Genomic DNA, 23029 nt, shown 5'->3' on the forward strand with positions numbered 1-23029 from the left:
TGCCACTGAGATTCCCGCTGGGTCCTGTCCAGACACAGCGCCCCTCCCTCCAGTTCTTCACGGTTCCCAGTGAGCTGGGGGAGGATTTTGAGCCACGCGGCAGGGCCTAAGGATGCCCAGAGGGAAGGAGAGGGGCTTTCCTTCCCACCCTGGTGTCCATCCAGTCTCCCCAGTTCAACCGGCAGGTGTGCACCAGGGCAGCCACCCGTTGGTCAGGCACCATGCTAGCTTCAAAGCCCGCTTCCTCCTGGGAAACTCCTGGAAAGCCGGACGTCCTTCGTGCCCTCAACCCCCACCCCCCGGGCGGTTTCGGTCCTAGCCTGCCGGAAGAGGGTGCCCTTGCCTAAAGGCGGATCCGAGTTCCCCCAGCCAGCAGGCCGCGAGCCTCATGTCTCTCTCTCTCTCCCTCTTTGCGTTTTAGGTAACAAATAAGGATGCAACTAAAATCAGCGTAAGTGTGGAGCCCAGCGAGGGCCGCGGGAGACCCCTTCTGGCCGCCTCGCGTTCCGCAGCTCCCTCCCCTTAGCAAGCTGCGGCGGCCGCGCATGTGGGGCCGCGCAAGTAGGGCCGCGATCGCAGCCTTGCATTGGTGGCTGCTCGGCGTGTCCGGGCGCCATCTGTCGCCAGTTGCAGGGTCTGGTTCTCTTTTGTGTAAATCAAGGGTCCAAGGCTTGAGTCCCCTTATTCGGCTCGGCGCTGACCTGTAAAACTCCCCTTGGTCCGGTCTGCGCACTTAGGCCCTCTCGCGCCTGCCAGCCTCAGCTCTGCGGGCATTCCTCCCAACACCGGGAGCGCGCGGCTGCTCGCCCTCGCCGCGACCGTGGCGCCAGCTTCCCGCCCCCTCTGCCCCGCCCTGAACATCCGCTCTGCGCCCTCCGCTGCAACCGTTTATCCTCCGCCTGGATTGCGGGTCTGGGTGCGGGGTGTTGCAGGCTTGCAGGGGACGGGGTAGGGGGTGGTTGTGCCGGGCTGCGAGGGGCCCGGGTCATGGGGTTGGTAACTCTGGGAGGAGATGCGCCCAAGCTTCCCAGCTGGAGCGTAGAAAGGCCTGGAGATGACGAAGCCTCCTCGTGGGCTGGGTTCAGAGGTGAGGGCTCCCTGGGTGTTTGTTGAGAGCCATAGAGCAGTACTTCCCCAAGTCCCCACTGGGGCGCAGGGGAAGAGCACTTCGGTGGGGGGCTTCTGGAGATCCCGCGGAAAGGCGGGTTGGTAGCAGGTGGCCAGGGAGCCGGGCAGCAGCCTCAGCGTTGCTTGCCTTCTTGGGAAAGCGGAGTGTTAGCTGTAAAGGGCGGGGTCCGGTGACAGGGTAGCTTTCCTTAGGACGCGATTCAGGCAGGCCCTCCGTGCTCCGGGAGGTGTGGAGGGCCTGCTGGGGCGGGACTGTCGGTTGGAGCGCGTCGGGGCGGGAAAGACGTGGGGCAGTTAGGGAACAAGGTATCCAGCCTGGGGTTTCCTGAAGGTGCGGGAGGAAGGAGAGGTGGGCTCTGCCCTTCTAAAGCGCCAGCTACGGGAAGACAAACAGTGTTCGTTTGTATGGGCGGGGCAGATGCAAGGCGGGCGTTTGGTTAACATGATGGGGACGTGGGGACACAGTCCAAAGAGCTGGCTGCCCGGCGTCCACGCAGAGTTGGAAGCCCTATGCCACGGGGTAGACGCGGGTGAAAGGGAAGCTGGATCGTGGTGGTGGGCAAACCAGGATCCGGGAAGTGTTGGGGTGCGCGGACGAGGGGGCGCGACGGCCAGGGCGGCCAGAAGAGCAAGTTTGGGAGCTGCCCAGCCCGGCCTCTAACCCTGCTCTCTTGCAGACCGTGCGCGTCCAGGGCAATGACATCTCACACCGGCTTCGGCTGTCTGCCGTGCGGCTGCAGGACGAGGGCGTGTACGAGTGCCGCGTGTCGGACTACAGCGACGACGACACGCAGGAGCACAAGGCCCAGGCACTGCTGCGTGTGCTCTCGCGCTTCGCGCCGCCCAACATGCAGGCCGCCGAGGCAGTGTCCCACATCCAGAGCAGCGGCCCGCGTCGCCACGGCCCAGCCAGCTCCGCCAACGCCAACAACGCGGGCGCCGCTAGCCGCACCACCTCCGAGCCCGGCCGCGGCGACAAGAGCCCGCCGCCCGGGAATCCTCCCGCCGCCATCGATCCCGCAGTCCCCGAGGCCGCGGCAACCTCCGCGGCCCACACGCCCACCACCACAATCGCGGCAGCTGCTGCTGCCTCGTCAGCGTCGCCGCCATCGGGACAGGCGGTCCTGCTGCGCCAGAGGCACGGCTCGGGTAAGGGCGCGCGGAGAGGGGGCGCACGCGCGGGGATGGCGCAGGGCTAGGGCTGCGCAGGGACGACCCGGGGGGTCTCCGGACCCGGGACCCGCGCCCTCGGCGCATTTGCATATGCATACTCCTTCCTACTAAGGTCGGGAGCGCACTCCCCTAGGGCTCTCTTCCCGCGGTTTCTGTCTTTACTCCTGGCCTCTGGAAGCGTTTATGATGTCCATTTATGAATGGGGGAGGGGGCTGCCCTGCCAGCGACCTCAGGGTACGCTGGAGGCTGTAGTGTGGGGAGGCGACCTCTTTTGGGTTTGGAGAACTGGACCCTGAGGGCTGAGCTCCGATGGCGGCAAGGGGCCAGTACTCTGCCAGCACCGGTGGTGGAAATGAGCTATCGCCAGATGGGGGCACTGGCACCTGGTGGAGAGCGGGAGGCGGTTAAAACTTGAGTTGCGTTGGTTTCTATTTTGTGTGCTCGATTGAACAGACTTTGTCCAAGGGCGTGGAGGGGCCTGGCTGTGTAACCTACGCTCTCTTTGGCTAAATGCAAGATGGCCCTAGGCACCAGCTCTGCACTCTGCTGTAAATCACAGATCCCCTCTCTTTGGCTTTGGGTGGGGGCAGTAAGGACTGAGCCCTAAGCCACTGTTAGGAAGGCACCCAGAGGGGAAGGCTTGCTTTCTTAGGGAGCTGAGAGGCTGGGAGAAGGGATTGGGGGTGGGGGCAGGATGTGGGAAGGCAGAAGGAGGAGAAAATGATGGCTTGACTACCCCCTGGTAGGCAGCTCTGGGGCGGTAGGAGCCATTGGCAGAGGCAGGGGTGGGGGCGGTGGGGGGCGGTTATGGAGGGTAGAAAGGCTTGCCCAGTGTGCCCCTCCTCCCAAGGCATCCCCCACTCTCTCCCCCTGCTCCAAGCTGGGCCTCAGAGCCCACAGGGAGCATCTCTCCTGGCCACATGGCCCTGCGAGCCTGGCTTTGGGTACAGGTGCATGTGAAACCTCCCAGATGTGACAGAGCACATTGTCACACTCCTACGGTGGTAGTTCTCAAAGAGTGGTCTGCCTGCAGGCTCCTGGACTACCTGCAGAATCCGCGGGGGCAGGTCTTCATGTCCTTAGTGTCACCATCTCATCCTGCCTCCCTGGCTAACCCTCCAGCCCTCCGACAGTTGAGCCTGCAGTCTGCCTGCCACATCAGTTCAGTTCTGCTTCTCATTCAGCTCTATCCACTGTAGCAGCCTCCTCAGTGCGCCTCAGGCTATTGGCTTGATCTGAAGGCCTCATCCCTCTTGGATGCCACACAGGGCCTCACAAGACTGTCCCTCAGGCTATTGGGGAAGGTAGGGACCTGCAGAGGGCCTCCACAGCCCAGCTGGGAACTTTCCACCCTCTGCACTAAGATATCACTAGGTGCTGTGACAAATAAACCCCAAAAGGCCAGTGGCTTGACACAATTCAAATTTAATATTCCTCGTTCATATCTAGTCCTGCCCTGGAGTGCCCCGGGGCATGTGGTGGCTCTGTTCCATGCAGTCATCCAGGGACCCAGGCTGAGAGTACCAGCCTCAGCAGGAGGCTTCCAAAGTCACTCTGGGCATGACATAGAGCCAGAAGACCAGGGAGGAGAGACAGAAGCAGTCCTTGTCAGCTCACTGCCCTAAGAGAATGAAGCCCTAATGCTCTCAGGCGTGCATTGTGTATAATGAATCAACTTGTTTCATATGCATTTAGGACGGCCCTGAGTATGTATCATTCTTGGGAGACTGAGAAAATAGCCACTCAGATCATTCTGGCAGCGCTTAACTCTCTCAGAGAAAAGCTGGTTTAGAAAAATGGCAAGGTGTTTTTTAAGGGCTAGGTCTAGAAGTGGTAAATATTACTTCTACTCTCTTCCATAGGCCAGAACTCAGTCACATGGTCCAACATGGATGTAGGGCCCGCTGGGAAATGTAGTCCTTGGCATGGCGGCTGCTTTCGGGCCTCATCTCTTCACAGTGCAAGGGAGCGTGACTCTTCGAGGAGTTAGCCATCTCTGTTCAGCATACAGGCAGTGCTCAGGGAGAGTTCCTATTGACTTACAGAGCCATTGGCTTAACTGATGCTTGTTGGTGAAGAGAACATCCTTCTTCCCCCTCCCCTTGGGCCCCAGCAAGGAAAGGTGTGCATTACAGGCTGGGACGTACCTCTAGGATATTCCTGGAGAATTTGAAAGGCAGAAGTCCAGAAGTAGGTTTTGCCTCCACCACTTACTGGCTGTGTGATTTTAGGCAAGTGACTTACCATCTCTGAGTCATCTGTAAAATGAACAGGATAATCTCTCTGACCTCAGAGGGACCTTGGTATGGAAATTGCTGCACATATATGCTCATTATTATCACCCTGGTCATTAGTTGCACTAGCTGGAGAGGAGGGGATGGGCAGATAAAGCTAAAAGGTTGGCAGTTGGAAGCCAGGCTATGGAGGGCCTTGAATGCCAAGTAGAACCAGCAGTTGGTTAAAGACTTTGGTCAAGACCGTGTGAAAGAGAACTTTGAGAGTGAACTTGGTTGTGCTCACAAAATGATAATGAGACCAAGGTCATGAGCGCACACCTGCTTGAATCTCCCTCTTCCCTTGGCCTTCAGCCTGAGTCCCAGGCCCAGCCACAGATGACCTGACTGTCTGCCATAGCCAGTCCGATCTCCAGTCTCTGTGCTGGCCATGGAGGCTGAATGAGAGAGTGAAGATGCTCCAGGACATCTCATCCAGGGAAGGTGAGCCAGACAGTGCCCTTCTTCCCAGAAGATACGGAGGTCCTCAGGTCAGCTCAATGCTGATGGAACAGTGCCCAGTGCCATCCCAGCAGATAGGACCTTGGGCACCCACCAGCCATGGGGCCATATATTAATGCCCATGTGGGTCACTCTGCCTTCCCTGGAGGGGTTGATGTCCACTTCCATCTAGAAAGCACAGCTTGCCTGGATCCCAGCAGGGCTGACAGCAGCACCCCTGGGATAGAAGTACAGTGGCCTCTGAGGTCTCTGTCACCCCCTAACCCTTGCCAGCTCCTGAACAGGCCAGGAACTGTGTAGACACATCTCAGAAAGAACCTCCAGTCTCTCTCCAAGTCTCCTTTGGGGTGCCCAGAAGGTGGGCCTTCAGCTGGGAGGTCAGAAAACCTGTGTCCCTCACTCTCCAGGTGAAGCTCTTATGAGAGTGGTTCTGCTCCAAGCACTCTATGTCCCACTCTGGGCACGGAAAATGGATGGCAGACCTGTCATTCACAAACACATCCAAACAGCCTTGATGCCAAGGAGGGAGCCATGCTCAGTCTTGTGTCCCACCTCACCCCGGTCACCCAAGGCCACCCAGGCTGTGTGCTGTCAATGTGAAGCCTGTAGACGGTGTTTTAGAGGATAGGCATTAGTAAACTTTCTGTAGGTCTGCATCACCAGCCAGTGCCCCGAGCTCGGCTGCTGGCACCAGGTCCTGCTGAGCGCCCTGAGAGGCAGCAAGCCAGCCGCTTTGCTCAGAACCACAACAGCCTGAGCTGCAGAGGGAGCTCGGGACAGACGACCTTGGGCCTGGCCTCCCAGCCATGCAATTCTAGGCAGCTTGATGGGGAGGGGTCCAGAAAGGACCGCTGCCTCTTGGTTAATAGTCAAGAGTGTTTGCAGAGGATATCAACCAGGGTGCTGGCAGAGGCACATGGAACATTCAAACAGGGTCACCGGGGGGATGGAAAGAGCATATGTATCAAGGTGTGGACAGGGTTAGGGCAGCCAACAAAGGATGGGTGCAGGTCCCCGGGGCTGGCATCAGTGGGAGCCATCAGCAGACCTAGCCTAAAGGAGCCAAGACGGGGGCAGCTGGTAGCACCCAGATAGTAGGAGGGGAGGCACACTGCCAACCCACAGTCACCCAGCAAGGATCTCACTCTCCTCCCACCCTCCATTCCCTGTCCGGGCCTCCCATTGGCCAAACCCTCCTGGAACCTGAAGGCAGGGGCACCCAGGTGGTGCAGGCTATAGAAGTCAGCCCTCAGGGGCTCACAGCAGAGTGGAGAAGGGTGGGCTGAGGACCTGGGGGCACTGAAGAGGCTCAGTGCCAGGCACAGTGGCTCACGTGCTGGGCGCAGTGGCTCACGCCTGTAATCCCAGCACTTTGGAAGGCTGAGGTGGGTGGATCACCTGAGGACAGAAGTTTGAGACCAGCCTGGCCAACATGACGAGATCCTGTCTCTACTAAAAACACAAAAAATTAGCTGGGTGTGATGGCAGGCACCTGTAATCCCAGATACTTGGGAGGCTGAGGCAGGATAATGACTTGAACCTGGGAGGCGGAGTTTGAAGTGAGCCGAGATCACGCCATTGCACTCCAGCCTGGGCAACAAGAGTGAAACTCTGTCTCAAAAAAAAAAAAGAAAGAAAGAAAGAAAAGAAAAGAAAGAGGCTCAGGACACTGGCCATTTCAGATTGGCGACTGCAAGGGCAGTCCCAGCACATCTCCCCAAATAGTCCCCCATTAAGTGATCTTTCCTGGAAGGAAGTCAGAAAAAAAAGTCCCTATTTTTTAAGTGAGCCACTTTGGTAATGCCACGAAGGAGAGAGGAGGGACTTCCTCTAGCCCTCATCCGTTAGCTACTGCACAGCCAGGCAAGAAAGCCCTTCCCGTGCCGCATGTGTACCTAATACAGCCAAATACATATTTGCATTAAAAGTTGATGTGCGAAAACTCATTCATTTCACGTCTCATTTGTCAAGAGACATTTTGGTATTTGTGCTTAAAAATAAACATGGACTGGATTAGCAGAGCAGAGCAGGCACAGGAGGCCGGGCCCCGTCTTAGCTGTGTTCATAAATCTGGCTCCTAATTAATCTGAATGCTGACCCATTTTTCGTGAACACTTTGTTGCTGGTTGCCATTTCTAGAAAAGAGAGAGAGAGACCAAACAGAGTATCTTCCAGACAAACACTTCTAAATGGAAAAGGCACCGCAGTGAAGTCTAGTGCAGCCTCAAAAGAATCCAGTTTGCAACTGAATGGCTGGTGTGTTGGCCAGAGGTTCCCCTCTGCAGGGACCTTGGGATCAGAGCAGTGGCATGTGAACCTGTAATTAGCCTCAGGGCTCTGGCTCCAAGGGAAGGCACCATGGCCCCCACAGAGAGCCGGCTGGATGTGGCAAGCTGCTGCTGGGTGCCCACACGGAGAACTGGCTCTCAATATTTCAATTAATAATGAGAGAAAGATAGCCAAGGCCATGGGTATGACGGCTGTAGAGAGGCTGTGGCTGCTGGGAGCCGTCAAGGGGGAGCATCCTTGGATGTCGCCATGGCAACCGTAAACCGTGACCAAAGGGGGCCGTGGGCAAGGTGGAGACAGTCACTACATCTCGACCCATGCCCCGGTGATGATAGAGCTGAAGGAATGGCACACACGTGGCCCAGGAGAATCGCAATGCAGCAGAGTCACCAGCAGTACCAGCAGGCCCAGGACCTATGGGCCCTGAGCAAGCCATGGAGGCAGCCACCTGGTTTTCCCATCTCCCCGGACCCAAGAGGACCCAAAGGCCCTCACCTTAAATGAACAGTCCACTCTTCCCCCAAGGTCTGATGTGACATGAGAATTATAATTAAGAAGAAAACAAATCTGGCAAGGGATGTCCCAGAGAAGAGAGGGCGAGGCTCTCTGAGCATCCTGAAAGAGAAAATTAAAGGATTTCATAAAGGAAATGGCTGAGCCTTACAGCTGGCAAGCAATGCCTGTTTCATCCCTAACAGCAGCAATCTTACACCATTATCAGCGACATGGCATCCTCTCCCCCAGCAGCCAGTCACTGGGAGCCTGCTGGGCCCAGCCCCACGCTTACCATGAGGGAGAACCAGAGATGGCAGCATGGACCCAAACTTAGAGGAGCCAGGGCACCCAAGTAATTCCAGGACAAAGCAGTCTGTGCTGTGCCAGCATTAATCCAGCTGAGGCAATCAGGAGAGGCTTCCTGTAGGTGGTATGTGACTTACAGCTTGAAAGAAGCACCTGGGGCTGAAGTCCTCCCAATTAGGTCAGACCTTGGAAAGCTTTCAGTTGCGCCCTCTCTCCTTCCCAAGGTTGGAGAAGTCCACACCAAATGGAATGGCCTTTGTGTATCAGTCAGCTCACTGGGCAACCATCCTCTCAGCATCAGCAAGACCCTAAATTCAGGATAAAACAGCTGCTCTTGGATTATAATAATGATAAATAATAACATTTGCCTTTTACTGAGCACTTACTATATGCCACGCTCTCCTCTCACCGGCTTTCCTCCTTCCCTCAGTTCTCTCTAATGCCTCCTGCTTCAGGCCATTCCCAAGAAGACACAGCGCTCTCTCTGTGCTCATAGCCAGAGCCCAGACTCTCTCCCCAGCTGGAGTGGCAGCCCCCAAGAAAAGAGCTGGGAGCCAGCCTTGTTAAATGTCGCCGGGAACTAACCCCCACAACAAGGAACTGCTCATTAAACACGCCAGGTGCATATCCTTAAGGCTCTGAATATTAAGGATTCCCCAAGCATCCGTGGGGATAAATGAGGTCAAGTGCTTTTGTAATATGATATTGATTAGTTCTGCTGTGTGGACAGAGCAAGGCCCTGGCTGTGGTCTAAACCCCTGAGCTTTCTGGGAGACGCCAGCATGGTTTTAAGATATTTTTGCAGCACAGGAGAAAAATAAAAGCATTATCTTTTTTATTCCCCCATGCTTTGCTGACTATCACCAGGCATCTCTTGGAAACTTGTATCCAGAGTGGTGAGAAGGTTTCGCTTTGCCTTACGTAAGGGCTGCAGGGAAGTTTGAGATGAGAAGTCAACAGGCTCAGCCCCTGTAACTCTTGATTCCTGACTATTCCTGATGAAGAATGACACACCCCCTTCCCCGGGGTGGTTCTTCTAGGGAAATTAGCCTGCTTGTCAGTGGCTTTGGTGCTCTCAGAGAAGATGTGCTATAAATACCAAGATGGAGGATCCAATCTGGCCTCCTATGGGTTAGGGTGTAGCTGCTGTTAAGCAGCCAGCGGTGGAGGTGGCTGGGGGGGGCTGCTTGCAGACAGCAGCGCCCTCAGTGACCGCAAAGTATGAGCATAGCCCAGGCCCCTTCTCCTGCCTTCATCCTCCACAGGACGGCCCTTGAGAGATAGACCTTGTGCGAAGCCTGTCCCTGCCAGCAATCCTGTTTCTGGAAGTTATTGGTTGTTCTGTTCTGTCGTTACTGCTCTCCGGGCTAAAATATCAAAGCTACTTTGGACAGGCTTTAGTTGGCTCTGGTTCTTGCAGTTCAAGAGGAACGTTGAGGGGTCCTGGTGTTGGCATGAAATAAGGAGCCAAAGTGGACATTTCGGAAGCTTTTCCCCGCACCCACCCGCCCCCCCACACCCACCTACTCTCCCGCACCCATGGGCCCTACTCCATCCAGCTCAGAAGTAACCAGCTTGCCAGAAGGGCCACTGAGAGGGACAGGGCACCCCCTAAAAGTCCCAGCTGAGCACCCGATGACTGTTAGAGACCGAGGCCAGGAAAATTACCTAGGCAGATCAGTCCTCCACGCAGCTGCCCAGGCTGGTGGGAGAAACAAAGCATCACCCGAGGGAGACCGAATATGGTTCCAGAGGAAGTTACACTCACCACCGCTTCCAACCATTGCATTCTCTCCTGACATTTCAAATGTTCCTCACTGTTCAGCCTGCTGGCTCACAGGTAAGCCAGGATTTCAATGCCAACAAATTTGCCCCATTTCTGGGACTTTACAGGGCTCTGGCCCTGCAAAAGTCACAGCATGTGCTTCTCACTCCTGCCCTTCATACCCTAAGTATTATAGTTGTTTTCCAGATACATCCAACCATTTGATTGGAATCTTGAGTCCGTCACTTCCCACTCTCTGTGTGCGAGTTCCGTCATCTGTTATCATCAGCACGACACCAATTCCTATGCCAGAGAGTGGTTGGCAGGATCGGGGGGGATAATCCATGGAAAGATGTTAGCTTAGCACAGGGCCTGGCACCTAGAATACACTCAGTGGATGTTGGCTTTGGTAACCAGCGTTATTCATGGGAATGGTGTTAACCATCCAGGATCACTTACTAAGCTGGACAGGGTGCTCCGATCTGAGACTTCCTTCATGAGACCGCCCTCCCTCCTGCACATGCTGTGAGCATGATGGAGATAATGGTGATTGTATTCGTCCATTTTGCATTGCTATCAGGGAATACCTGAGTCTGGTCATTTATAGAGAAAAGAGGTTTATTTGGCTCACAGTTCCACAGGCTGTGCGAGCAAGGCACCAGCATCTACTTGGCTTCTGGTGAGGCTTCAAGGAGCTTTAACTCAAGGTGGGGGAGTAGACGTGTCACATGGTGAGAGAGGAAGCAGGGGAGAGAGAGGGAGGATGTGCCAGGCTCTTTAAACAACCAGCTCTCATGTGAAGTAACAGAGTAGGAACTCACCCATTACCTCATTACCATGAGGAGGACACCAGGCCATTTGTGGGGGATCCACCCCATGACCCAGTTGCCTCCCACCGGGACCCACCTCCAACACTGGGGATCACATTTCAACATAAAGTTGGAGGGGACGAACATCCAAACCATCTCAATGATGGGGCTGATGGAGCTCAGAAACAGAAAGGGCCATCAGATTGCAAATGGCTCGGAGAGTTGCTGTTTTTGTATGTTCTCTGGCTGCACCATTTCAAGGGGGGAAGGTAGAAAGATGGGGATGGTGCCACATCCTCATCCTAGTCTGGTTGGGGCTGTTTGTCGTGAGTCAGGAGCTCCTTGGTGAACAAGGACAGCTTCATCATGGTTTCGTGTGGTCCATCAGCAAATTAAACCCCCAGGTTTGCCCACATGCTGAGTCCTGGCTGTGCTAACAGGGCTCCTGGGGAAAGCTGCTCCATGTCATGCCTGGGCTTGCTTCTTTGTCATATAGGCTGCTGCCAGTGGCGCGGGCACTGTGATGGGAGGGGGTAGGGCCTTTCAGGTGGCAAGGAGAAGCTCAGAGGAGAGGCTGGTGTTTGCAGCACCGGACAGCTGTGTCTCCATGGGAGAAGTGGGGAGAAGGTAGAAAGCTCTCTCACCATGTCATATAGCCAGAGAGCCTCCTGGGGTAGGTCTAGACTGAGAGGAGGTGCCCGGAGTCCCCGTCACTGGGGCCTTTACAGAGATAGAGTGAGAGAGAGAGTGAGAGCCATCTGTGTCAGGGAGTGCCCCACAGGGATGGGCCTTCTGGGGACTCAGGCCACCGTTACAGGCTCAGGACGTGTGCTGGTTCTTCTGCTTGTGTTCCTGCATTTTGCTTTTCATGTTCACATCCACCCCAGCTTCCCTTTCTGTGGCTCACTGTGCCCAGAGATTGCTAATGAAGGTGCCACTTGGCACCAAGGCTAGTGAGAAGAATGCAGGACAGAGATACCACCTCTGGGATGTGCTGGGAGTATGAGCAGGCTGCAGGCTGGGCCAGGAAGCCAGGACCCCTCCTGCCTGTCTCCACCCCTCATGCCCATGTGAGCCTGCCTCCCTCCCAGCAGAGACAGCCCACTGCAGACTCCTGCTGGAGGCCCACCCACCTGTAATCAGATAGCTCTAGAGACAGAGAGCCCTCCCTCTGCTGACCCTGGCCTGCTGCCCATCAGCTGCCCTCAGGGAGGACGGCACAGTTTTCTTTAAGCCAGGAAAGCCCAGCTGCAATGTCAGTCCCCTTAGAGTGACTTTTATTACAACTGATTCTCATACAACTGCCGCTTGGCCCAGAGGAAGGATCTTTAATAAACCCATGGAAGGGGGAGCTGACATCACATCAGGCTCAGTCTGAGTGGGGGGGGTGGGGATTCCTGGTCTGCTGTATCTGGTCTGGCCAAGGGGCAGGGAGCTACCCAGAGCATCAGGCAGACCCAGCCCCTGCCCCAGGAAGGAGCTCATGGTCTAGTTATGGTGGCCATGCAGGAGGATGAACCCAGGGCTCAGCTCAGGCACAAGAGGGGCTCAGAAATGGTGGGCTACCAGGATGGACTAGTAGTTGGGAAGAACTAAGAAAGGCCAGGGTGGGCTGGTAGTTGGGAGAAGGCTTCCTGACCCTGAAGCCAAAGGAGTTTCTTTCATTCTGAGCACCTAGATGTGCCTTGCTGCTGCCTCGGGGCTCCCGGCACTTCTTTCCCTGTCCCGCAGTCAACACCTGGCTGAGTGCCCCATCCAGACTGATGCCCATGGACAACAGGCCTGGTTCATTTTCACTGCTGTTTCCCCACTGTCCTATATTCATCGGACTTAGTACATTCAATCATTCATCCAGCAAATATCCATGGAGCATTTTTTTATGTGCAGGAACTTTTCTAGTCACTGAGGGCACAATGTGATTAAGACTAATGAGGTCCTGAGAAAGTGACAGAGGAAGAGACAGACATTGATCTAATAGTCACATAGCAAGTGGAAATTAGCAGCCATGGCTGGTACTGTAAAGGAGAGGCCCATGGGCTATGGGAGCTAAAATAAGGAGATTTGAACCAGTCAAGGAAGAGCCACCAAGAAAGTGACATTTGAGCCATAATCAGGAAAACAATTAAGAGTTGGCCAGGTAAAGACAGAAGGTAGAGCTTTCCAGGAAGAGGGACTCACATGTGCAAAAGTCCTGTGGCAAAAGGGATCTGGGGAAATGCAAAAGCCTCACAGAAGCTTACTGTGGTGGGTGCAGAGAAAGCAAGGTGGGGAAGCAAAGGAGAAATTAAGTCAAGAGTCAGAGTTTACTGGTCAAACAGGGTCAAACTGTAAGGCCTTTTGAAGAGATCAGGAAGCTTTGGCTTTATCCTAAGGGCAGTGGGATGGGGTTTGAGTGGCTAGGGCATGATGCTTTCAGAAATGGTCACTCTAGTTGCAATGTGGAGATTGGAGAGGTGGGATGAATTTGATAGATGGGGGAGACCACTTTGGAGGCAGTGATCCAGTCAAGAGATGATGGGGTTTGGACTCATTGGATGGATGGGTGATGGATGTCTGAATGGGGTGATAAAAACAAGTAGCTGGTGGGTGAGTGAAAGGAAGGATGTGTGAATGGATGGGGGATGAATGGGAGGAAGGATGAATAGATGGGTGGATGATGGAAGAATGAATGGATGGGTAGAAGGAAGAATGAGTGGATGAGTGGATGAATTGGAGAATTAATAGATGGGCGGAAGGAAGGATGAATGGATGGGATAATAAATGGATGGGTAGATGGAAAATGAGTGGATGGGTAGATGGGTAGATAGAAGGGAAAATAAATGGGTGGGTAGATGGGTGGATGGGTAGAAGGGTGGATGGGTAGATGGGTGGATGGGTAGAAGGAAGGATGAGTGAATAGGTAGATAGGTGGATAGAGGGAGAATTATTGGATGGGTGGAAGGAAGGATAAGGGAATGGGTGAATGAGTGGGAGAATGAATGGATGGGTAGAAGGAGAATGAGTGGATGGGTAGATGGGTGGGCAGATGGGAGAATGAATGGATGGATTCAAGAATGATGAGTGGATGGGTAGATGGGTGGGTGGATGGGAGAATGAATGGATAGATACAAGGATGATGAGTGGATGGGTAGATGGGTTGATGGATGGGAGAATGAATGGGTAGGTAGAAGGATGGTGAGTAGATGGTAGATGGGTGAATGGATGGGAGAATCAATGGGTGAGCAGAAGGATGATGAGTAGATGGGTAGATGGGTGGATGGATTGGAGAATGAGTGGATGGGTAGAAGAATGATAAGTAGATGGGTAGATGGGTGAATGGATGGGAGAATGAATGCATAGACACAAGGATGATGAGTGGATGGGTAGATGGGTGGATGGATGAGAGAATGAATAGGTGGGTAAGAAGAAGGATGAATTAATGTGTGAATGGGTGGATGGATGGGAGAACAAATGGGTGGGTAAGAAGAAGGGTGAATCAATGTGTGAATGGGTGGATGGATGGGAGAATGAATGGATGGATAGAAGAATGATGCGTAGATGGGTAGATGGGTTGATGGTTGGGAGAATGAATGGGTGGGTAGAAGGAAGATGAGTGGATGGGTAGATAGGTAGATGGATGGGAGAATGAATGGGTGGGTGGAGGGATGATGAGTGGATGGATAGATGGGTGAATGGATGGGAGAATAAATGGATGGATGGATGGATTGATGGATGAGTAGATTGGGAATGAGTGGAAAAATAAATAGCTGATGGATAGGTGGAAAGAAGATATGAGTGGGTGGATGGGTGAATGGAGAGTAGAAAGTAGGAGAAATGGGTAAGTAGGTAAAACGTGGATGGAGAGATGGGTAGATTTGGGATACAAGTTGAGGCTTGCAGGATGGGTGGGACTGGGATTGCAGGCATGCCTAAGGTTGGAGTTTCCAGCAACTGAACACTGCACACTCATGTCTTCCAGGAAGGAGGCCATAGGAAAAAAGTCTCCAGGTGGTCGTAGGGCCCAGAATTCCATGCCATTCCATGCTTCTGCCTGCAGTCCCTAGGCCACTGAACATAGACAGAAGGGAAGGGCGGAGTGAGTGGACACAGCCAATCCCAGCCTGCTTCCGGCTCCCCTAACCCCTCAGCCTTCAGGGACAGGAGCAGCGGACCTCCTCCCTCTGCTGGGTACTGGGTACTCTGGTGGATGCAGCCTGGCCCAGATTTGCTGATTCTTGTCCATGTACAAATTAATGTAGATATGTTTTTTCAGGCATTTAAGAAATCCCATCTCCAGGTGGGCAGATAAATAACTGTATTCACATTAAAGACTAATGTAACAAAAAAACACCAGGCAATAATTCATAATGCCTTCTATTCTACAGAGTCATATTTTAATGTGTGACATATCCCAGGCAGCTGCTCTGTGCTAATTTCATTTAATGAGCACATGTAATAGAATTTTCAGAGCACTATCCCTGGGCAATTAAAGTATGTAAACCTTTTTGGTTAAATTGTTTCTAAAGAAAAGTCCTCACTGTGAAACAGAAAGAAATATCCAGGTGTCACTGAGGTGGAACCCAAAGGTGAGTTGTAATGGGAAAGGACTGCTGTTAGGTCCTGCATGTGCTGGCTGGAGGGACCTACAGCCTCCTCCCGGACCTCAGGCCATGCTGCACCATCCCTGCCCTTGCATGGCCAGGCCCAGTTCCACTGTGCAGGACAAGGAGCTGAAGCCTAGACCCATACAGTGAGCAGCCTTCCTTGAGCAGGCATTAATTGACTACCCACTATTTGCCTGACCCAGGAGATCCAAGGTACACCCTGGCTCCAAGGTTGGGAAGATTGTAGTGGGGAGGTGAGGTACCCCTAGACAATTGGGGTTTAAATGAAGCTAGTATAGGAGACTTCAAGGAGGGGCAGGCTCCACTCATTCAAAATACGGACAAGTCCCAGAGTTTCAGATCTGGAAGGGGCTCTTAGAGAGCCTAGGGTGAATGATTCCCAAACTGTGCTCCTTGGAACCCCAGGAGCCCCACCAACTTCAACCAGAGCCATTCTGCTTCTAATGGTTTTACATATTGGGGTCCCATGCAGCCATTAGTTGAAAATAGGGTTCTACTGCTTTAAAAGATTTAAAAGCAGCTTATATAGTTCTTATGTGTGTATATATATATACATATATATGCACATTATATTAAATATATATGCACTTTATATTAAATATACAAATAATTTTCATATATATGCTACCTTCTAAGGGAAGAATTTGAAATGGCTTATAAAACTGAATGCGGCATAATTGAAGGAAAAGTTTTTAATGAACAAATTGGAATAAAAGGAAAATGAAGGTGAATTTGTGAAATTATCTTGAGAAAAAGTTAGACAAAGACGTGTGCTGGCAGTGCTGGGAAGCTGGAAGGTGAGGTCAAGGTCACTGTTGCAGCCCTGGGCTCCCCAGAGGGAACTCGAGACAGGCCTCTCAGCCCCAGCTTTTATCTGAAGGTTAAAAATGCGAGGCCACCTTTGAAGGACCTGGCCCATGTCTGGTGCATTATGGATGGTTAGACCAGCTGGGATGTCTAAGAAAGACTTTCATTCATTCATTCAACAAACATTTTGTGAGCCTCTCAGGGTTTGGGCAGTGTGCTGGGTGATGAGGACATATGCAGCTGAGACAGCCGTGGTCTCCACTCTCTCAGGCACACCCTCTAGCAGAGAAGACAGGGGTCAGACGGTAACACACTACGGCCATCCACATACAGCCCCGAAGAAACGGAACTTGCCTTGGAGCCTGTAGGACAAAGGGAGCCTCCAGACTGGGTCAGGGAGGGCCCAATGTCTGAAGGAGACCCATGGTCTGAGGAGGACGGAAATGAGTGAATGGGAGGTCTCTGGGGGTTAGCAAGGTGGATTCATGATGGCACTGGGAGGCAGGCAGGGGTGCGGGGAGAGGGGTAGCCAGGCGAGAGGAGTTAGGTCTTCAACCTGAGACAGAGACTCCTGGGAACTTGGGGAGCAGGAGGAAATTGTGCTTTGCATGTGAAAAGAGTACTCTGGGTTGGGCACAGTGGCTCACACCTGCAATCCCAGCACTTTGGGAGGCCGAGGCGGTTAGATCACCTGAGGTCAGGAGTTTGAGACCAGCCTGGCCAACATGGTGAAACCCCGTCTCTACTAAAAATACAAAAAGTAGCTGGGCATGTTGGCGCATGCCTGTAACCCCAGCTACTCAGGAGGCTGAGGCAGGAGAATGACTTGAACCCAGGAGGTGGAGGTTGCAGTGAGCCCAAATCATGCCATTGCATGCCAGCCTGGGCAACAAGAGTGAAACTCTATCTCAAAAAAAGAAAACAGCACTCTGTTTCTGCAAAGGACATGGTTTGGTTCTTTTTTATGGCTGCATAGTATTCCAGGGTATGTATGCACCACATTTTCTTTATCCAACCCACCGTTGATGGGCATCTGGGTTGGTTCCATGTGTTTGCTATTGTGAATAGTGAGTGCTGTGATGAACATACAGTTGCAGGTGTCTTTTTGGTAGAACCAACCTGCACATGTACCCCCTGATTCTAAAATAAAAGTTGAAAAAAGAAAGAAAAGAAAAGAAAAACGGCACTCCGGGCAGCCATGTTAGAGTGCTGGGCTATCGGTGACTGGCTTGCGGGGGCTCGGTGGATGCAGGGAAGCCAGTCAGGAGCTGCTGCCCCCGCCCAGGTGAGAGCTGATGCAGTGAAGGCGAGGGTTGGAGGGCCAGGACAGGGTGGGTGTGGGGTAATGGCAGGGGCAGGAAGTAGATGGATTCAGAGCTGTGTTGGAGTCAATTTGTGGGGGCCTCTGGGATGGGCCAGAGAGGATGATGGGTGAGCTCGACAGAGCCAGAGAGGAACAGGAAGGGAATCTAGCAAAGGGAACAGACTGAGCAAAGGCCTGAAGGCAGGAGAGCCTGGGTGCATGCAGCCCCCAGTGCAGGAGCCCCATTTACCTGGAGCTCAAGGCACTCAAAGGAGTGTGGAGACAGGCAAGGCGGCACTGTCCACTGGGTGAAAGGGCTTCCAGCTGGCTAAGGAACTTGGACTCATTCACAGGTACCAGGGAGTCACTGGAGATAACCTTCTACCACCTACCCACTGTGTGACTTTAGTCAGGTCACTCAACCTCTCTGGACCTCACCTATGAAAGTGGAAAGTGGTTTCTACCTCCTAAGGCTGCTGAGAGGGATAAAGGGGAAAATTCTCTTGCAGGGGCCGAGTGCAGCTGCTGGCACTGAGAATTGTGTGCCTTTTAGCAGCCCACAGCCTCGAAGGTTAGCAATCCAGATGGGGCAGGGGCCCCCCAGGTGAGGAATGGGCCCCACGCTGAGGGAGGCAGCCTTGCCATCCCCGCTGGGGAGCCCTCCCCCCCACCCCGGTGCTCACTGCAGTCGGGCCACCAGTGGCCCCCCCGACAGCAGCTGCCCGACCACAGAGAAAAGGCCTGTTTGCCATTCACATTAAGTGACATCATTAAAGGGCCATTGGGGGCAAGATGTTATCTCAAAAGAGATGGAAAACTGGAAAGGAGGTGGCGGCAAAGTTGGCCACATTAAAAAGCCACCATGAATGTTAACATTCAGGGAAAAATCTCATCCCCCATTCTCCTTCCCTTGCAAGTAGCCAGGGGCCGGGGTCAGGCTGAGGCATTCGTGGGGAAGGAGAGTTCCAACTCTTTGGGCCCGAGAGGTGGTGTGTGTGGCGGTGGTTAGGTGTGCACAGGGGCCAGACTGCCTGGGTGCAAGTCCCAGCCCTGCTGTTTATCTCAGTGTGGCCTTGGTTGGGCTGCCAGATTTAGCAAATAAAAATATAGGACACCCCGTTAAATTTGAATTTCAGACAAACCACCAGTAACATCTTACGAATGTAAGTATGTTCCATGCAATATTTGGGACATACTTGTACTAAAAAGTATCTATTGTTTTTCTGAAATTCAAATTCAATGGAGTGTCCTGTTTTTTATCTGGCAACCCCAGGCCTGGGGCAAATCACTTCATCTCCCTGGACTTCAGTTTCCCCAACTATAACATAGGGGTAAAAGTAACTCCTGCCGTTACAAGGATTGAATTTAACGTAGGTCACGTACTTGCTGCAGTACCTGGCCCTAATAAGCGCTGGCAACCTTTGCCTCATTATCCTAAAGGTGCTGGGTTCTGTCTGCTTGACTGGTCTGGTCGCTGCCATCTGCTCTTGGCTAGAGGTCGTCAGTTGCAACACCAGGCAATTGCCATGTCCTGGCTGTGCGTGGGACTGCTTGCTGAGGGCTGAGGAGAGAGGGAGGCCCTAGGCCAGCCCTCTGACACATGGGCTTCCTCCATGACCAGAGAGGTAGGACATGTGAGGAAGACACTTAGGGGGTAGCAAAAGACAAGAAGGCGGAGGCAAGGGGCACCTAAACAAACAGCATAGACATTTGTACCAAGCCCTCTGTGTCTGGGTGCTCAGGGAGGGCTGCCTGGAGGAGGCAGTATCTAGACAAAGGAAAAGTAGGGGACTAGTCATTCTTCGGGGTCAGCCTGGAGATGCTTGCAGGGAACCAGAGCACATGGCTGCAGCAGGGGAGTGGCCAGAGTGAAGTGGGGGGATAGGGGATTATGGAGAAACCCCAACTGTGGCACTCAGGCAGTGGCTCTTTCTCCTGTGGGCAGAGGGCAGTCATCAAAGGTTCTGCATCTCAGGGAGAGTGTCCAGATGCGTCTGAAGGATGGAGTGGATATGAAGGCAGGAGAATGCTTTAGGGGCCACTGCTGTCATTGGGCATGGTGGAGGTCTGAACTGGGGCTGCGGCAGGGGAGAGAGGGCACAGCAGGGAATGGCCAAAACAGGCGGGGAACAGGCAGCCCAGCCACATTCGCCCAGGAGTGCTCAGGCTCCTTCCACTTCCTGGACACGGAGGCAGCCATCTGGGCATCATCCTCAAGGGATATGACGTCACCCCCAGGAGGAGAGCTTGTCTGCAAACACAGGAGCTGACTACCCAGGGCCTGGAAGCGAGGGACGGGGCAGGAGGACCTGTGCACACCTCGTCTGCTCTCACAGGTCCGCACCCCACACTGGACTTTTCTTTAAAATATCTCGATTTCCTTTAAAGCCCAACTGCATCAGTGGCCCCTCGCTTCTGCCCCAGTTACAGTACACATTAATTTTATGGCAGAAACTAATTCTACCCAAACTCCGTTAGTGTTCAATTATTCCTCGCTGACTGCCTTTGAATAAATATCCATGAAGAGGCTTTCAATAAAACATCAACAAGGGAGGCAACCTCCTTGCAAGGTGGCAGAGGTTCTCACCCTGCAGCGGGCTGGGCCAGTGCTGCGTCCAGGGGAGAGCTGGGAGCCAGGTTCTCAGCATGGCCTGGGAAATCACGCCAGATGCTCCCAGGGTGGGGCAGGCTCAAGGAGCCCCATCAGGAAGCCAGGAATGTGGGAGCTAGGAGAGCCAGCCCCCCGCATGAAGGAAGGGGCGTGTCTGGCCACACAACTGCATAGGGACAAAGATAGGATGCATGCCAGGCCTCCTGGGTCCTGCGCCAGGCCTGGCACATAGAGTGCAAATTCAGGCAGCCACAAAGGGCCAGGTTGACTGAGCAAAAGGGACCAAACTGCGCAGGAGGCGGGGGCGGGACTGACAGCTCACCCTGGGCCCAGGCTGGGGGCTAGCAGGGAGGGATGAGGAGAAGGATTTCTGCTGGGAAGAGCAGCCAGCCCCCACCCACCCCAGCGTCCTGTAGCTTGGTGGAAAAGCAGGCCTGGGGTTGCTGATTCTGGGGCCTTTCTAGGAAATACCTGAATCTCTGCTTTTATGTAGAAGTCTCCCAATTTTTACATGCCGGATTATAATTTACAATTTGTAAGACTCTGTGTGCACCAAACTAGACCCTTCTGCAAACCAGACAGCCCTCAGGTGGCCACTTTGTGCCTTTACCTTGTCCCTGGGCTCTGTAGAAGACAGCAGTTTGTAACCAGGAAATCAGGGAGTGGGGCAGGCAGGGAAATAAGAAGAGTGAAAGGCCAGTCTCCAGGGGAGCCCTGACGCTGTCCCCAGTGCTGCGCCCATGCTGCCCCAGGGGAGCTCTGGCACTGGCCCCAGTGCTGCCCGAGGACAGCCTGATACTTCCCCCAGTGCTGCCCCAACACTGCCCCAGGAGAGCCCCAATGCTGCCCCCAATGCTGCCCCAGGAGACCCCCGACTCTGGCCCCAGTGCTGCCCCAGGAGACCCCTGATGCTGGCTCCAGTGCTGTCCCAGGAGAACCCTGATGCTGGCCCCAAGGCTGCCCTAGGAGACCCCAGACGCTGGCCCCAGTGCTGCCCCAGGAGACCTCTGATGCTGGCCTCAGTGCTGGCCCTGACCCTGGCCTTGGCATCTGGACCATATATGTCTCCCCACAGGGAAAATGATGGGGTTTGACTGTAGCCAGGATGGCTACTAGATGCCCTCTCCTACTGTCACTCCACAAGCCCCTGCAAACCCAGAGAAACTCGTTGTACACTGGCCCCAGGAAGCTCGGAGACGGATTGGAGACAGAGCACCCTCCTTCAGCTGGGGCATAGCCTTCTGCTGCACTCCGGAGCAGGCCCCAGGGAAGATGATGGGGAATCGGGAAGAGCAGGTCTTCTCCCAGCTGCCCCAGGCAGACAGCCATCCCCATGGCTAAATGGATGTTCAAGTCCAGCCCATCAAGGCCATGGTTGCCCCTTGGGGGCAGTCCTCTTGTTTCATTCTCAGATGACAGCAAAAGAGACTAGAAATAGGCTTGAACATCAGAGCTGAGGGGCCCCTATCCAGGACCCTCAGCTTGGTTCTCTAACCTTTCTAGCCAAGAAGCCCTTGTTCTGACTAAAGACCTGTTATAAGCCAGGGGTGGTGGTTCTCACCTATAATCCCAACAGTTTGGGAGGCCAAGGCAGGAGGATCACTTGAGGCCAGGAGTTGAAGAGCAGCCTGGGCAACATAGCAAGACTCTATTATTACCAAAAAATTTTAAAATTATCTGGGCATGGTGGCAGCCTCCTACTCAGGAGGCTGAGGCAGGAGAATCACTTGAGCCTGGGAGTTGGAGGCTGAAGTGAGCTATGATTGCACCACTGTACTCCAGCCTGGGTGACAGAATGAGACCCTGTCAGTCAATCAGTCAATCAATCAATGTGCTATGACAGCACAAAATGCAGAACGGACGCAAGAGGGCTTGATCTGCTTGACACAGAAGAGGGACCTGTCTGTGAGACCTCCATGGTTGTCCTCATGGTAGAATATCCAAGCTTGCTGTTGGAATGGCTTTGTCTGAAGATGACAATGTCTTCCCTTGAACTAGCTCTTCTCTAGTGGCTGCCTGTACTCAGTGTGTGAATATTCTGTGCAATACTGGACAAAGCAAGTGAAAGACAGGAGAAGTATTACAGCGTCGGCCTACGAAATGAGTCTCCACTTAGCCAGGCTGCAAGAGCCAGACCAGCCTGTTGTCCATTTTTGTGTGTAGAGCCAGGCCTCAAATGTGTCTTCATTTTACTTACTCTTCTCAAACCTGAAAAAAAAAAAAAAAAAAAAAACAAAAGGAAAAAAACAGCACTGTTTGCAAACCCCTGACCCCAGGTGCAGCTCCCAGGCCACCAGCAGGTTTGCAGGGGCAAGGGACCTGGCCAGGCCCAGAGGCTCTCAGCCCCAGTGGAGAGGGCTGCAGCTCTCTTCTAAGCCACAGCCAGAGGACAAGGGCCACAGACTACAGCCGGGGCCCAGAGTACCCCAAAGGCAGAGGGAAGACATCCATACTTCTAGAAACATGGGCAGCAGTGGCTGACCTGGCTAGCTGTGCAGGCTGGTAAGCTGGGAGCCCCCTACTGTGATCCCAATGCCCACAGGGTAGGAGTGGCCCATCTGCACTCCATTCCACAGCATAGAAACAGATACTCCATGCCTATGGAAGTCCCAGCCCATATGGGGCTTCCCAGCCCTTCTCCCCACTCTCCAGGAAGCTAACTCACAGGCTTGGGCAGAGCTTGGGTCAGACGATGGCCTGGAGGAACCTTCACCTTTACTTTTAGCACAAGGCGTCAAATGGCTTGAGAGCTGCCATATTGCTTTCTGGCAGGGATGTGGAATTCCGCTTTTGCTTGATAAATTGAAATGAGGAATTTCCCAGACAAGCTGCTGGGCTGGCACCTTTAGTGCTTATGGTGGGGTGGGAGGCAGGGGGAAGTAGAGATGCCCATTGTGTTCTTTGAGGGTCTCTTTCAAATGGCTCCAGCGTCTCTCTTATTCTGCTCACTATCTGAATGATAAAAATTAATATCTTAATTGATATCTTAATCTTGAGCCAAAG

At 53.6% G+C, this 23029-nt stretch overlaps 1 protein-coding gene across 5 annotated transcripts in view; it reads left to right on the forward strand.

Annotated features, from left to right (window-relative positions):
* The window catches only part of VSTM2B (V-set and transmembrane domain containing 2B), a 38453-nt gene that overhangs the window by 2456 nt on the left and 12968 nt on the right, over window positions 1–23029 (forward strand). For 3 of the 5 annotated variants that reach the window (XM_063657480.1, XM_054465731.1, XM_054465729.2), the window contains 2 exons: window positions 422–451; window positions 1806–2277. In XM_063657480.1, the coding sequence (XP_063513550.1) occupies window positions 422–451; window positions 1806–2277 (502 nt within the window). The other 2 variants (XM_054465732.2, XM_063657481.1) reach the window with 2 other exon arrangements.

Source organism: Pongo pygmaeus, chromosome 20, assembly GCF_028885625.2.
Source record: "Pongo pygmaeus isolate AG05252 chromosome 20, NHGRI_mPonPyg2-v2.0_pri, whole genome shotgun sequence".
NCBI classification, from domain to species: domain Eukaryota; kingdom Metazoa; phylum Chordata; class Mammalia; order Primates; family Hominidae; genus Pongo; species Pongo pygmaeus.